The following is a 15,848-nucleotide window of genomic DNA, read 5'->3' on the forward strand; positions in this document are numbered from 1 at the left end:
ATGCAAATTTGAGGTGGATGAGGAGTTCAGAAAGTCTGTTGAGGATGCTGCTAATGACCATTGCTACAAGGCAATGTGCTGTGCCTCCACAGAGGCTTGGCATGGGGACATTGGGAGGGACGGCAAGAACCAGAGGGTGAGGAGGGGAAACTGAGTGAACACACGCTCAGATTAATAAAGCAAAGAGGACAAACCAGCTAAGTGATCTCTGCTGAGTCTGGAGATTAGTGACCTTCTTTTTAAGACTTTGGCTCTTAAGAGAGGATTTGGAATAAAGCTCATTTCTTCGGTGCAATTTATTTCTCAACACGTGTGGCTAAATCTGCTCATACCTTCCAGGAAACATAAAAGAAGGGAAGAAAAACATCTCTGTCTTAGTTTCTTAGTCCTGCTATATTTTAAGGGAGGGGAGAGGGAGGAATTTATATCCACTATTGAGTAGGGGATTTATATCCACAATCAGTGAAAAATACAGCAGCTATGCTTCAGATGGGACTGCATGCTCCAGACTTCAAGAGCACAGTGAGTCTTAGGCTGTGCCTTGCAAATGTTAGACATCCATAGGCTTTCTCTCATTTTGCACAGGTTCAGCACGCATTTACTGTATCCCAGCTCACAACAGCTCAACTGGATGAGAGAAGCACTCAGCCAAAATCCCTGTGTTCTGCTTGTTTCCCATCCTCAGGGTTTGTGCACCAGACAGCTTGGAGGGCACTTCAGCACAGGCTTCTCATCCTTGCCCATGACAAACCCCAGGTCTCAACTTCTGTGCCCTGATCCATCACTTAGCAGCATGAAGATCGGTAATGTGATATAAAAAAGGAAACCAATTCCACAACAGGTTGGGTGTATTTTTAGGTCAGTTATGAGAACTCTATTCCTGGAGACTGCATTTGGAGGCTGTAGCATCCAGGACCACTGTGTTTGTTTTTCATTGAGTAGTCAGTGCTGTTAATATTTTAACAAGGAGCTCCCACAGAAATGTTTGCCCCTTGGCCAAGGGCAAAGGGACAGGATAAATTTCCATTATTTTTCCTATAAAAACAAAACTATTTTTTGTGGACATAAGCTAGAGAAGGCCCTACTAACACCAGGCAAAGCAGCTGCTTATACTGAGCAGCACTTTGTGTTGGCAGGACTTTTGCTTTAGGAAGGAGGTGAGGAAACACAGTAAAACAGAGCAATCAATCCATGCAACGTGACATGCCTGGGAGGTGGGGATGCTGTGAGACAAAGCTTTCTGTGATGGTTTTGTTGGGGTGATTTTTCTGTAATAAAAATTATGTATAAAGGAGATTGCACTGCCAGGAAGATAAATCTCCAAAAACTTCAATGAAACACAATCCCATCATAGGCAGAGAGACCTGAACAACCTCCTTTCACCATAACACAGGCATTCATATACCACAACACCCAACCCTACTAAGGAATAGATTTGGTACCCAAAACGTGGCCTGAGGCCTGATGTGCTGAGGGAGAGCAACCCTTCATCCTGGTTCCCACAGTATCCCATGCCCACACGTCAGTAGGAGCACATGGATGCGTTTTGAACAAACTGGGGAGTTGCACAGTGAAACAAAATATCCCAGATGCTCCAGAGACAACTTTAGCTGCCAGGACAGGGACAAAGTAGTCATGGCAAGGACAGCCAGCCTCCTAAGGCAGTGACAGTGCCTCAACATGGCATGGCAGGAAGCTGTGCCCCATGGAAAATGCAAAACTGGAGTACTTGACCATCAAAGAGTAACACATTTGGTTTCTCAACCACCACAAGATGTTTCTCCCAGCAAGAAAATGTTTCTATTGCAGGAGCAAAGCTGTTTATTTTTAAAAAATAATTCCATTCAAACCACTGAGGAAAGGGGATGTCAATAAAAAAGTGCCTTATAAGTTATGCTCTTCAGAAAAACAGTTTTCAAATCATACTCAGATTTTTGAGCAGCTCTTCTCAGACACAGCAAAGATTCCACCGCTCCCACTCCCACAGCACATGCACTGCTCTGCAGGTACAGGTCTGCTCCTTGTCTGCCGGCCTCACAACAAGAGAAGGAAGATTGCCCTTGTGAAGACCCCTGTTCAGGGCAGAATCTGTCCCTAATCACAACCAGGAACTGCATGATTTCTTTCCACCACCAGCAAGAACTCTTTTTTTGACAAAGAACATTAAGATTTTGCCCTGCAGAGCCCAGGACTGTTAATGACTGCTACAGCAGGCAGCACTAAGTGACATGCACGTTTTGAGACCTGTAATTTTGTTGGACATTTTGAATTGTCCTCTGTAATCAGCAGCTAGCACTTACAGAGAGGCAGGACTGTGCTTAGAATGTCCATATATCACACACCTACTAATGGCATCGACCTGTGAGGAGGAGCAGGGCTTTACCTTCATAGTTCCAGCTATCCTGGAGGCATGAACATAAGATGTGCAGCAGTAGCAAGCATTCAGGAAAGATCTTGTCTCTACTGAAAACCCTCAGCTTCAGGTAAAGTAAAAGCTTTGCCTTCAGTAGTGGCACTTCAAGCTCTCTCTCCATTACAGACCTGATTCCTGAAGGTCTTTCTCAGCATCTTTGAAAATAAACTGATTTCTCTGGAATTTGGCATGCCATATCTATTCTGAGTAGGAGTCTTAGCAACTCCCCCCAGATCACTGACTGAAGAGGAGAGACTAAGAAAGCACTGTGCAAAGGTATAGCTGCCAAAACGTTTCTCTCTTCATTTTTTTGGAAGCAACTCTAGTTTGTGGGTTAAAAAGAAGCCAGCCACTTCTCTGACTGTATTCCCACATATGGCAATGTTTGGTAATTTTTAGGCAATGATAAAGATGATATTTTGAAGGAGTGGTTTGGTTTTCTCAATGACAAAATTATAATAATACCTCATGTTTCTTTTACACTTTCATCACTGGTAATGTATCTTACTCTGCTTTTTTCAAGAATGAATTTGGAAATCTACTTAGCACTGATTTTAAAGATTAAATGTATATGGTAGCTGTGTCCAAGCACTGCAGCAATGCTTGATGAAATTCATAATCACATATTTCAAACTGAATTATATTCATGACAAAATATTTTTTTTGCAATTCTCCCAGGGTAGCTCAATGAAGCCCCATTCAGTTATGTTCAAGAAATGAAGGATTCATCTGTCATCTGCAGAAATACTAACAGCCTCCCCCCAGTAAGTGAGTAATAGCCCAAAATGAGTAGAGTAGATCCAAAATAGATAGGAAGTTGTTGTCTGGGGCAACATAACCCATTTTATTTTGGAGATACAGTTGTATAACAGAAGATAAATAAATATGCAGAGTTTTGACTAACCTTTGTTCAGTTTTCCAATACAGCTCATTTCCCTGCAATTGTGTTTGATAGACACACACAATTTGCTAACTCTAAAGAGAGCAATAATTTTCCCTCAATCACTAACATCACCAAAAATGACACCACCTACATTATTCCTCTCTAATGTAATAATACCCTGTTAAGCAAAGAGCTTTGATGATTTTATTACTGCATAATGTTTCTCTAAATGAAAAGAAAGAAAAAAAAATAAAAGAAACAAATTCAGCAATAATCAATCTGCTCTGCTGTTTACATGGAAATCAGGTGGAAATTAAATAAATAACTTTTCTTTAAAGAAGTCATACTCAGCTTTCCTAGCAAGGAGAGACAGATGAGTGGTACTCACAGCTGGCTCCTCCAGTAAGTGTTGTGCTCTCTTACTGTGTCTGACCCCATCACCACTCCGAGGCATGAGGACCTGTAGGCACACCAGGCAGGTGCCAAAACAGCACTGTCTGTCCAGGGCTGCCCGATCTGTTCCAGCTCCAGTCATCTACCCCTGCATCCTCTAGAGGCTGACCACATCCATAGGACAGCCAGCAGAAGGGACTGTGTGCCCTCACCTCTTCTCTCTTGTTTTCTGGTGTATTGGTTTAGCCCCTTATAACAGGCAGGGTGTGGATAGCAGGTTGGAACTAGAGCTGAGGTTACACGAAGCCCAGGGTATGTGAGAACAATTTTGCAAACCCTGCTGCAGAGGTGGGAAATGGCAGAGCTGTGAGACCCCCACACCAAATCCTCCACTGTTCAGGGCATAAATCAGAAGGTTCCCTATATCAGTGTGATCCCTATAGAAGATTCCCTATATCAGTGCAAAAAACTCCACCAGGCAAGATGGGGCTGCCCTGGAACACTTGGCAGGTGTGGAATAAACAAAAAACAGTGATTTTGCTTGCCCAATCTGGCCTGGCACTGCAGGAGCGAAGGCTGTATTTTACTTTCACTGACCATGTGCAGGCTCCACTAAGTAAATCACACCACAAATCAGAGCACCATAACCCCTTGTATCAACCTGGAAGTGTTTCTCACTCAGCCAGAGAATAATTAGGCAGTCAGAAATGGCGTCAGAACTATGATTTAGTGTGCTGTCCAGCCCCAACAACACCTTGAAAAACCAAGAGGAAAAGGGCTCTGCTACTTTCAGCAGAGCAGCAATGTAGAATTACTGTAAGAAAGCTTCTTCTTGGAAGCACTCTTCCCAGAAGGCAAGTTGATGTTGCCTTTCAGTCTATTATAAAGCTAGACAGAACTATGTCCCTTCTGAGCACCCCAATAGAGAAAGCTACTGAAAGACTCTCAAGGCATCCTCAAGCGCTCCAGATGAACAATATGGGAACATGGGGTTGGATCTGCCAGCCATCTCCCTGATAAGCAAAAGCCAGCTCTCCAAACTGGGAGCATCCTCAAGGTCCCAAACTGTCATCCATCAACATCACCCTTGTCAAATAGCAGTCAACAGTAAGTTAGGAGAGGATGCTTCGGATGCTGAAAATAAAACAGGTTTTGACTAAGAAATGTCCTAAATTTTGGCCTAAATTGGATGTGTAATATTCTAAAACAGGATTTTAAGAACAACACTGGCCCCACACTACTAAAACTGCCTTCTGGTCAAAAAAAGTAAGGAGAACGGAGCACTTGGTTCCCATTAGCTGCAGGCACAGCTTGCTGGTTTCATAACAGAGCTTTCCAAAAGGAGCAAACCCTAAATTAAGCCTTGAGGGACAGGCCAAAAAGTACAGATATCCAAATATTTTCGACTTCATTGACTAATATCTCTCCTTTTGCATTGTTAATAAGATAATATTGTTGCTGCCCACTGCAAGCAATTCCCTGTATTTAGAAGCAGTGACATGTGACAAAGGTGAAGCAGCAAACTAACTGCTTTTTGCCATAAGCACTCTGAAACTTGGAGGTGCCGCTGATTGATACTGCCACAGCACTGATATTTATACACTCATTGAATCACAAGCTAGGCATTACAGAGGGTTGTTTCCATACCTGTAAAACCACGTAAGGTTGAGCTACCCAGCACCCACACATTGAGGAGTCACTGCTTTTGTTCTGCAGCGTGTCAGAATTGGGAGTAATGGTCAGCCCAAACTTCTGCCACATTCATTGCCTGCTGGGATCACTTCACTAGGACATGGATTCCAAATGTATCCATTGCCCAAATAAATTCCCTTTTGGCAAGAGGGAGAGGATTTCATGCCCTCAGGTACATTGTAACCTCAGGTGTGAATGAACATTTACATCCTCATCTGCAGCAGAGAAAGGTTTTTCCCTTTGCAAGGGTTGATGTGAGAAAGTCTACCAGCCCACAAAGAGCAAAACTGGAACAATAACTGATTTTACAGCATGGAATAGCTGAATTTAAACAAACACCATGAGAATAATCTATATCATGGCAAGAATCTTAAATTTTGATTTGAACTCTTAAAGATCTCCAGTTTTCTGGGTCAGGAGACATCAGAAGAGAGCAAATGCATTAAAATCAAAGAGAATTTATTAAAATGAAGTTGTTCCAAACTGGAAAACACAAAAATGTCTTGCTTTGAGAAAGTCTCAGACAAAACATTTAGGTGTCAAAAATGCTTCCCTCAACTGAAATAATTCAACAAAAATAAGAAGCACCTGTAAAAATATCTTCCAGTGCTGCTGCATCTGTGTTCATTTTTGCTTAAGGAAACAGTTTTATACAAACCCAGGAAGGCTCCTGTTTTAGTGGAACCTCTCTGGTGATTATGACGCATAATTTTTTGACCCAGTGACCCCTGAAAATTTTCCAGCATGTGAGCAGCACATGTAGACTAATTATCAATTTGCTTTTGTTACTAATTTTCTGCAAGATCTTAAGAACAAATTCAGGGTTTTCTCAGGGGCTGGAAAGCAAAGGTCAAAACGCCTGCTCCTGGACTTCATTGATATCAACTGTGACTTGCACCATGTGGCACCAAAGGCAGCTGCTGCTGGCAGCTCCTCCACCCTTACCTTGCTCCGGTGACATCCACACCGACCATCAGCTGCCCGTTCAGGGAAAGGATCTCATCTTTCAGACGCACTCTCCCGCACTTCCCAGCCGGACTGTTCTTCTTCAAGTCTGTCACCCAGATGCACCCGACATCGAGCACAGGCCCCTTATGTGCCTTCCTCTTCTTCCCTCCCCGACGCTTCTCCCCATAGTCCCCCAGAGCAGGGATATTCCCAAAGCTCAAGCCCAGGACCTCATTTTTCCTCATCTCTTGGGCCAAGTACATGGTGCAGATCTCCGTGTCCAAAGCCCCACTGCTACCTGGCTGCAGGTTGCTCTCATCCACGGAGAAGTTGAGCTGGATGTACTCGCTCAGCTTCTGGACGGCCGAGCGGCAGAGCTGCTGCTCGGCCCCCTCGGCCCCCTCCCGCCGGCTGTTCTGCAGCCACTGCCACAGGAGCGGGAGGAAGACCCCCGCGTTGTCCTGTGTGATGGGCATTGCTGTCCCTGGGCATCCCCTCACGGCACCAGCCCCGGCCCCTGCTGGCTCCCTGGCCGTCCGCCGTGGCCCCCCGCAGCCCCTGGGAACACGCTGGAGTGGGGCTGCAGGTCCAAAGCAAGCTCCATCTAGTCCCACGGAGATTTCTGGGGGGTTCCAGCTGACCAAGAACAGTCGAGGAAGGATGTTCGGTGTCAAGGCGCTGCAGCCGACCCTACGAACAGGCTGGCAGGTCAAGTTTGCCTGTGGCTGTCCAGGTCTGCCTGCCGCCGGTGTCCCCGCTCCGCCGGGAAACAAAGCGTCCTTCCCACCACGGTCACCACAGCGTCTCGTCCTGCAAGGGCAAAACAGCGTGGTTAGAACTGCCAGAGCCGCTGCAGGCGCCCGGCAGCCCCGGCCCGAGGCCCAGGGCCGGCCCGCACGGCCTGGCCGCTCTTCTTCTGCGATTTACCACTTGAGGGCACCAGCTGCTCTCCTCAACAAGGGAATAAAAGGTCACCATCAGCTCCTGACCTTCGCGGTGAAACGCAGGGCCCAGGGATGTTCCTGCCGCAGCTCCAGGGCTCTCCCCGAAGCGGAAGAGACATTCCTGCCAAACCCGCTCCAAAGGCCGCTGGAGGGGCAGAGGCCTCACCAGCGACTGAAGCTCTGCCGTCCGTGCCAGTGATTTTGGGCTGGGGTAGGCTTAAACCCGTGTCCTCCCGGATTTAGCTCCCCAGCAAGCTACACGAGGGATGGGCAGCAGCAAACACGAAGGGAGGGACACCGGTGGGGTCCCTCCCTTCGTGGCAGGAGTGGCTCACAGCCACCTTGTGGGTAGGGGATCTAAGGGAAGGGACTATCCAGTTCCCTGGGGAAAGAGTAGGGCAGGTGGATTGCCCAGTTTCCTGCAGTTTGGAAAGGGAGGCACACAGGCATCCAGGAGGCAGTGGGAGCCAGGAGGCAGCAGACAACAGGAAGGTACAGGGTTTGTTTTGGGTTTTTTTGCCAGGATCATTAGTATCTATGAAACAAGAAAAAACCCTGACACGAGTCAACTCTGGTTGACTGGACTCTTTCAGGGCTTTATTTTCTAGCAGTGGATGCTGCTCAGTGAGCTGTGCACCAGGAAGGCCGAGGAAAGCAGCCGCTCTGAGCTTGCAGCCTGCAGGTCTGCTCTTGCAGATGTGTATGAAAGGCTTCTGTTAAGTAGGAAACCTGTAGACAGAGCTTTTAACCCCAATTGAATGAGTGTAGAGGGAGGCTTTTGCAAAATGCTGCTGCCCAGAAGCTGTATCCAAAGTTCTGACACCTCCTTGGCTGTGAGGCACTACCTAGATGGACTGGAGTGGCCCAAAGAAAGCTCAGGTAGGGACAACAACAGATCAGGGCCACATGTACCGGAGGACACCAGGGTCTTCACCAAGAGGGTGATGTTACACCAACAGCTCAACAGGGATAGACATCAGCTTGGGAAAGGAGAAACTCGCCCCCTGCTCAATGAGAGGGTCTTCTGAGTTAGGCTCAGAATAGGAAAAACAGGGAAGAAAATGGGAAGAATAAAAACATAAACTGGCCAGGCAAGAGGTGATTACAACCAAACAAGAGGTTGTAATATAGACACAGACTGACCAGGAGATAAGGTTAAATCCTCTGAACATTTTAGATACCTACTGCAACAGTGGTGAATATGTGGGGTTTTTTAACACAGAACTTAAGTCTTATTTAAGATCTCATGTTTAAAACAAAAGCAATGATTTAATTGACATAACAGGAACATAAGACCTGGATCTGGAATATTGATCTAAAAATGCATAGCTTATATGTGGACTAACAAAAAAAAAGGTAGAGGCAGAATCTCTTGGCATACCAAGGATTATGTACATATTCACTCTGAGGTCCAGAGCACGGGGGAGGAAGAACTGCTAAGTTATCTGGTTTATAATAAAGGCAGAAAGCAGAAAACAAAATAAACACAGAGCAGGCACAACAAACCCTAAACCAAGAACTTGATAACAGCTGACTCAATGGAAATGGGAAAGTTGAAGCACGAGATATCTGCTAGGAAAGGAAAGCAGTAGGAGATAGAAAGTCCTGGTGCCTTCAGAGCAACATTCTCACATAATGGATGGGGTCAAGTAATCAGCAGGGAAGTGCCTCCAGAGAGAGATGTGTTGCAGGTAAGAAGGTGGAAAGAAACCCATATAAGAATGCTTGTAAAATCAAGGGATTGGGAACAGCAAAACAGAAATGCCTGGCTTCAGTACATTAAACAAAACCTGCTAGGAGAAAATTCGTGGAGAAGAGTTTAAAGGAAAAAGAAATCAAGGTGAGCTGTAGTTTCTCGAAGAAACAATATTTTGTGCTTAAAAAGCACGGACACAATAGCATCTCAATGAAGAAGGATCAGAAGACTTGGCAGCATCACGAGCTTTTCATTTTCCTCAAAGACAAGAAAAAAGAACACTAAAAGGTTACTGAGCACAAGTTAAAAAAAAAAATGTGAACACATAGGCAAAGATAATAGAAACATCAGGGCATAAAAATGAAATGAAACTTGCAGGAGAAAAAAGAAGTTACCCTTTATATGCATATTAATACTAAGAAAGCAATCCGGAAAAATGTTGCTCAGAGAGAAAGTTATTGAAAAATGACACCAAAAGAGGCAACATCAGTTTGAGTTTTGCTTTAGTCCTTGTTAAAATTGCCAATTATGCACAGGGGATCAGTACACAATGTGACACAATATCACTACAGAGGCATACTATCCTCTTCTCTGCCTTTTCCAGAGAGATCAGTCCAATCAGTCCAAGAGATCAGTCCAAGTCAGGTATTTCCAGTCCAGCAGAGTGGGACAAACCACCATTTAAATTTCCTACAAAACTAGCTCAAACTATCTCAGATACCACCCTATTGGTCACTTGTGAGAACTCAAACAGGTAAGAGGCCATAATTAAGGATGACAGCAAATGCAGTGGATGTCTTCAAGGGCAGAAAGAGAGGTAGCAGAAAAATATGATACCAGTCAATCTAGTGTCAATCATCCTAAAACTCAAAATCAATCAGAGAAATAGTTTGCATGTATGGGGAAAAGAACAAAAATGCAAGCAACAGCAGACACAGGAGAGGCAAGAATAAAATCATGTGAAATCAAATTAATTTCTTTTCATAATGGAGAAGTTGTTGGATGTCATTTATCTGGGCTTTATTATAGCTTTTGTCACTGTCTCAAACAACTTTCTCATAAATATACTAGGGAAATATGATTAAATGAGACTACTATAAATCCATACCCAGGGAGTAGTTATTAATGGCATTCTGTGAAAACAGAAGGACACTGCAAGTAGAGCTCTGCTGGATCTGTATAGTCTAGTTCTTCTCAGCACATTCATTAGTGACCTGGACAATAAAAGCAAGTACACATATTAAATCTGCAGATTACACAGAGGAGGGCGTATCTGCAGACACACTGAAGAACAGGATTAGCATCTAAAATATCTTGGCAAAAATCGGAAAAACATACTCTAAAAATTAGGGTAAAGTTCATCAAGGACAAATGCAGAGTGCTACGAAAGGAATATTTCACTTTGAAAGGGTTGGTATGTGGCAAATCTTTGGCAAGAGATGCAGCATTTTCACAGAATCACAGAATCACAGAATGGATTGGGCTAGGAAGGAATGTGGTCCCAAACCCCCTGCCATGGATAGGGACACCTTCCACCAGACTAGAGTTCCATCCAGCTTGTCTTTGAACATTTTCCAGGGTTTACAGGGAATCATTCTTGTCAATCTCCTGCTGTTGTAAAAGGAAAAAAAAAAAAAACCAAAAAAACGGGTGATTGTCCCAGGACATGTCAGCAGGGACAAAACCAACAAGGCATAGGAACAAGGCATTTCTGTAGCCTCACACAGGGCTGGGAAGGCCTCAGCTGCAAAACTGCCCCATTGGAGCAGAGCTCTGACATGACTTGCCAGTCTTGAAATTGTAAATTACTAGGAAATACTAAAAAAATCAGGGTCTGCTATAAAGGAGAAAATATTGCGGGTAGGGTGTGAGAGGACAAGTTAAAGGTCCTCATGTACTTTAAAATCGCGCACAGTGACCATGAGGAGAAAAGCCACCCTCTTGTCCAAGATGGAGTAATATATGTGAATCACATCCAGGTAGATTTAGGGCTGTGGTTAGGTAACACTCAGAAGGATGAAGAATATCAAGGCACTGGGAAACACCATCTCAGGTGCTGGAGTCTCCGTCACTCATGGTGTCTGCAGAAGGTCAGACATCTCCAATGAACAATGATAAAACCATTATCTCTTGAGTTGTGGGAGATGGTAAATCTCACCATTTCAATCCCTCTTCCTTTTACTTCTCTCAACATAATTTTCTGTCCTAGTGAGAGTACAATAAGAGGTCATTTAATGGATAACATCCTGTGAGTTATGACAATGACACCCTTCTGACAATGACACTCTTTGCTTTAACAGCAAACTTTGGTACTGTTCTCATTGACCATACAGGGTTCAGAACCATTCAAGCTCTAGAGAAGATTGGACCAGATAATTCTTTGAGGCCCTTTTTGCCTAATAATTTAAGGAGTTTTACTCTCAGCTGTTTATCAGTTTTGACATTGGGTAGACACATTACAGACTGTCTTTTGCCAACTATCCCCAGACCAAAAGCTCTGCCAGGGTCTCCAGCCTGATGATCCTGGGGCTCCTTGAAAAAAGCTCAGAATTTTAGCTCAAGTCTCCAAATCTCCTCTGCATTGGCAAAGGGCACTGATGTTGACTTCAGCTTCAATCCTGCAGTTAGCCCACTGGAGTGTTCAAAGGCATCTGCATTCCATGAAAAACTCATCCATCATTCATTTAGCAACGTTGCTGGAGGGCTCTCCCCCTCCATGCACACACATCCTCCAGAGACAGAGGATGATGGCCCCCTCCACGCCGCTGGAGGCAGGCAGCCTTCAAAACCCCATTCCTTCTCCCCACAGGAAAAGCTGCAGGCGTTGATACGCTGCGGGTTGCCTGTCTATGCCCCTGAGCTCACTGCAGAGCCACGGCAGACACTTAAATTAATCATGTAGATAATTATACAGTACTTTCAAGGGATTTGATATTCTCAAACAAAACCTTCTGGCTTTGGAAAAATTACTCCAGACAGGCATAAATAGGAAATACTCCTTCCAGATGTAACAGACAGTACAGCACTAAGCTGAATGCCTCCATGCTGGTGAGAACAGCTCAGGTGTCCATTGCGAATGGAAACAAAAAATAGAAAAGTAGTAAGTTGTTCATCAAGGGAAAAATAGACCTGCCTGGTAAAAATGGAAACCTCAGTGCTAAAAAGAAATTTATTTTTACTCTTGACTTCCACAAAATAGGCTCAGAACCCATATTTTGTGAAGTCATCATCACCTTGCTTACTTTTGTAGATGACAGGTCTGCCAAACCACACCACCTGCCTTGCATCAAGTACAGACCTATGTACAAAATATTCTAATTTTATGTCCATCCTGGAATTGCCTAGACTTATCTGGAGTAAAACAAGCCAGAACTGGGAATGGGTTGCCCCCTGGGCCCAAAGTCCTCCATCCTGTGAAAAGGAGTCCCTGTTCCTGGGGACGACTTTCCATCAAAGAGATTTTGTCCTGGTTGCTCTGAATCCCTCTGAGGCTACTGATTCACAGTCTCTGGTAATTAAATCTCCCATCTCTACCTAGATCTCAGTAGTGTGGTCTGCTGAGATTTTTCATTAGCAGTTTCAAGGATAAAGTGAACAAAGATTTTGGTGATAGGATGTTTGCAAGCACAGAACATCTCAACTGAGAAAGTACAGGGGTGGGAAATGTCAATTAATGTACTCAGTGTGATACAGAAACAATATTAGCCCTGTTCAAATAGTAGGATCATGATGGTGCAGATACAGCATGACCACTCAGTTTGAGGAGGACCCACAAAGGGGATCAGCCCTTCATGGAATTTCATCTTAAAAAGACTCTCACCATGCTAAATACTGGGTTTAGGGCTCAGGCTTACACCCCACTGCTGTGTCAGCCCATGAACTGAACCCAGAGCCAACCCATAGCACAAGATAGGCATCCTCCTTTGCAGGAAAAGAAGCTTTTAGGCCAGATGCTCTCAAAGGATCAAAAAGATGCTGCAAAAACCTTGACAGAAGCATGACCCTCTCTCAGCCAGCAGTGCCAACAGCCAAGTCCCACTCCTTTTTATCCAGTCACAAAACAACCAGCCACTTCGCATGGCTGCAGCCTGGGTGCATGCCTCTTCCCAAAGGTGTGCCACCAGCACCTGGTGACCAGAGCAGCCTGGTCCCCTTCCTTGTGCCATCAGCCACAAACATCCTCCTGGGCATCATCAAATCCAGACCCCAGCTATCACAGCAACTTCTTCATGCTGTAATCAATAAAACTCATCAAATTTCAAATAGAAGTAAAGAACACTTACATCACTGATATTTTGCTGGAAAGCTGCCCCAACATGTTGCATAGTTGGAAATAGTCTGCATTCTGGCTTAAATGTGTTCATAATCAGTTTATACCCACAGACATACAGCTTCTGCAGCTCTCTGCTCTTCTTAGTGTTTATCAGCTCTTCTCACCTTCATCCCTGGAGTATTTACAGTCAGAAAAATCAGCTTTTACCTGCCCTTGTTCCACCCATCATGCCCATATAAGATGTGTTCTCAAAGGCTGAAATACCACCCACGTAAATAAACTGGCTATCTTCTTCTCCATTCCTCAGTGAAAGATTTTAGTTATGGCTCAGGAAGTAATACACTTTCTACTCTCATCTCCAGCCTTTTAGTTCAAAATACCAAGTTAAACATATGTGATGTAGGTGAAGAGAGGCCACTTCTTGGAGGCTTTCTAAAGGCAGAAAAAAAGCTGTCTTAAATTATTACTTATGGAAAAATAAGAATATTTTCTTTAAATAAGTCAAGGCTGGGACTGTCAAAAAGCATATGCAGATATTCAGTACATAAACAATAAGCTTTTTTCTTTTCTGAAAAATTGAGCTTTTTGTTCCTATGTTGTCTTCAAAGGAATGATGTAAGGAGCTCCAATAATCACTTTCTTGTAGGGGAAAACAGAAATGTAGTGAGTCATTAAAATGTCCCATTACTGATTTTTAAAAGGTGATTTGTGCAAACGGCCAAGACCCAATCCTCCAGGATAACCCATTTGACATTTCCAGCCTGGCCCAAACTTCCAAAAAAACATACATTCAGTTATTCCAAAAATTGTTTTCATCCCCTGAGTGAGATCACTTTATAATAGCTTTAAAGGTTATGTTTGACATATACTGTAAATCTTTATATATATATAGATGAAGGCATTGTACATGTTTTCCTAAAGCCATCTGGGAATTTCAGCACCAGAGAAATAAATCCATTACCAACAAAAGACATTCATTTACTAATTTCTATTCAAGTGTAGCTTCTACTTATTAGTTGGAAACTAACAGCAAAAAAAACAATAGGGAAAAACACAGCTCAGAACTGAATCAAGTTTTTCTCACTAAAAGACACACTAATGTTGAAAGATGGCTTTGCTGTAATGAATGGTCTGAGGTCTGAAATCCTTCAGGACAGCAGCAAACCTGTTTTATTCTGGATTACCCAGTGGTACAAATCAAATCCAGGCACATGGTTATGTTTCTGCTGAATTAGCCAGAGTGCACATTTACAGGTCAGCTTTATGCCAGCCATAGGAAGACTTCTGATATTTGACCTGGCAATAAAAATTTAAATCTTATGCGGGGAGGCTTTGAGAGATTTTGAACAAATTTGAATTGACAGCAAGTTTTATAGCAGTCAGCAATTTATATTTCATAGCCTCAATGCTTTTAGTACAGCTGTAGGAGCCCTAAAGCTGAATTTTCTGCACAGTCAAACCACAGCTTCAGGTTTGACCTCCACACAAGTAACCAAAAGGAATACAGGAATGTTAAAACTGGGATTTTTGTTCTTTAACATCAGCTGAATACTCATCTGACCTTGTCACCATGAGCTCCATTACTGTCCAAAGGAGAGGAACAGGCACAGGCACTCTTAGGAGGAAGTAGTTATCTGGCCTCTTGCAGGTCTTTATTTAAAGACTAGATGCATAACATCTTTCAAGTATGCTTTCTGCTCCATTGCCTAAAAAATATGTGGCCAAGTGAAATGCAGGTGTCTGAATATGATCAGATGAAACCTGCTTTAAACCAGTTAACCAAGCAAACTGGACACAGAAAAAATCTAATATAGCATAGCTAAATAAAGGCAGTGGTAAAACTGTATCAATTCTTGCAGGCAGGTTCCCTGAAAGCAGCTTTCTTAACTGCTTTGATTTTCAAGTATTTATGTCCACTATATTAAAGATCAAAAGACCTGTGCAAACATCTAGACTTACTAAATCAAACCTAGTAATTGCCAGGACGTTTACAGTAATCAGCCCAAGCAAGCGCTGAGAACAAAGAACAGTTCAACAAGAGGACACTGAACCAGCCAAGCATGGAAATACAAAATTCTTGCAGGAAACATTACACTCTAAAGGGGGCAAAATAGTTAAGGTAAAAACCTAAACATACACTTGGATTTGTTTTGAAAACCTCACAACCAAATAGCTCTCTTCAGGAGTTATTTATTTCCAGATGCTCTCACAGTATCCAAAATACTCTCAATTAGTAAAATCTTTCCTTAAGGAAATGAGATTTTGCCCATTTTTATAAAGAGGGAATGGAGGTACAAAAAAGTAGGCATGCCACACAGCCTCATCTGAAGCTTTCCTGTAGGCAGAGGGCCACAGGAAAATTATGTGAGGACTATACATACCCCATCTGCTAGGCACCACGTGGAGCACCATGTCCCACCAGAGGATGGGAGGAGAGCAAGGCTCTCCTATTTCCTTCTACACTTGCTCCAGGTCATCTGAGCACACTGCAGGACTGGATCACTCTCAGTCCGGGGGCAGTGAAGTCTACAGCATCTTTCCCAACCAGTATTACTTCAAAGGCCACAGGGTATGTCCTTGTCAGCAGCACTGCTTAGGAAGAGCTG

General features: G+C 43.7%; 1 protein-coding gene across 3 annotated transcripts in view; it reads right to left on the minus strand.

Annotated features, from left to right (window-relative positions):
* Positions 1–15,848, minus strand: part of PDZD2 (PDZ domain containing 2) — a 204,188-nt gene that overhangs the window by 130,559 nt on the left and 57,781 nt on the right. For all 3 annotated transcript variants that reach the window (XM_063422309.1, XM_063422311.1, XM_063422308.1), the window contains exon 2: positions 6,327–7,139. In XM_063422309.1, coding sequence (XP_063278379.1) covers positions 6,327–6,805 — 479 coding nt within the window. In that variant the 5' untranslated portion in view covers positions 6,806–7,139. The remainder of the gene's footprint in view (positions 1–6,326; positions 7,140–15,848) is intronic.

This window comes from Prinia subflava, chromosome Z (genome assembly GCF_021018805.1).
Source record: "Prinia subflava isolate CZ2003 ecotype Zambia chromosome Z, Cam_Psub_1.2, whole genome shotgun sequence".
Taxonomy (NCBI): domain Eukaryota; kingdom Metazoa; phylum Chordata; class Aves; order Passeriformes; family Cisticolidae; genus Prinia; species Prinia subflava.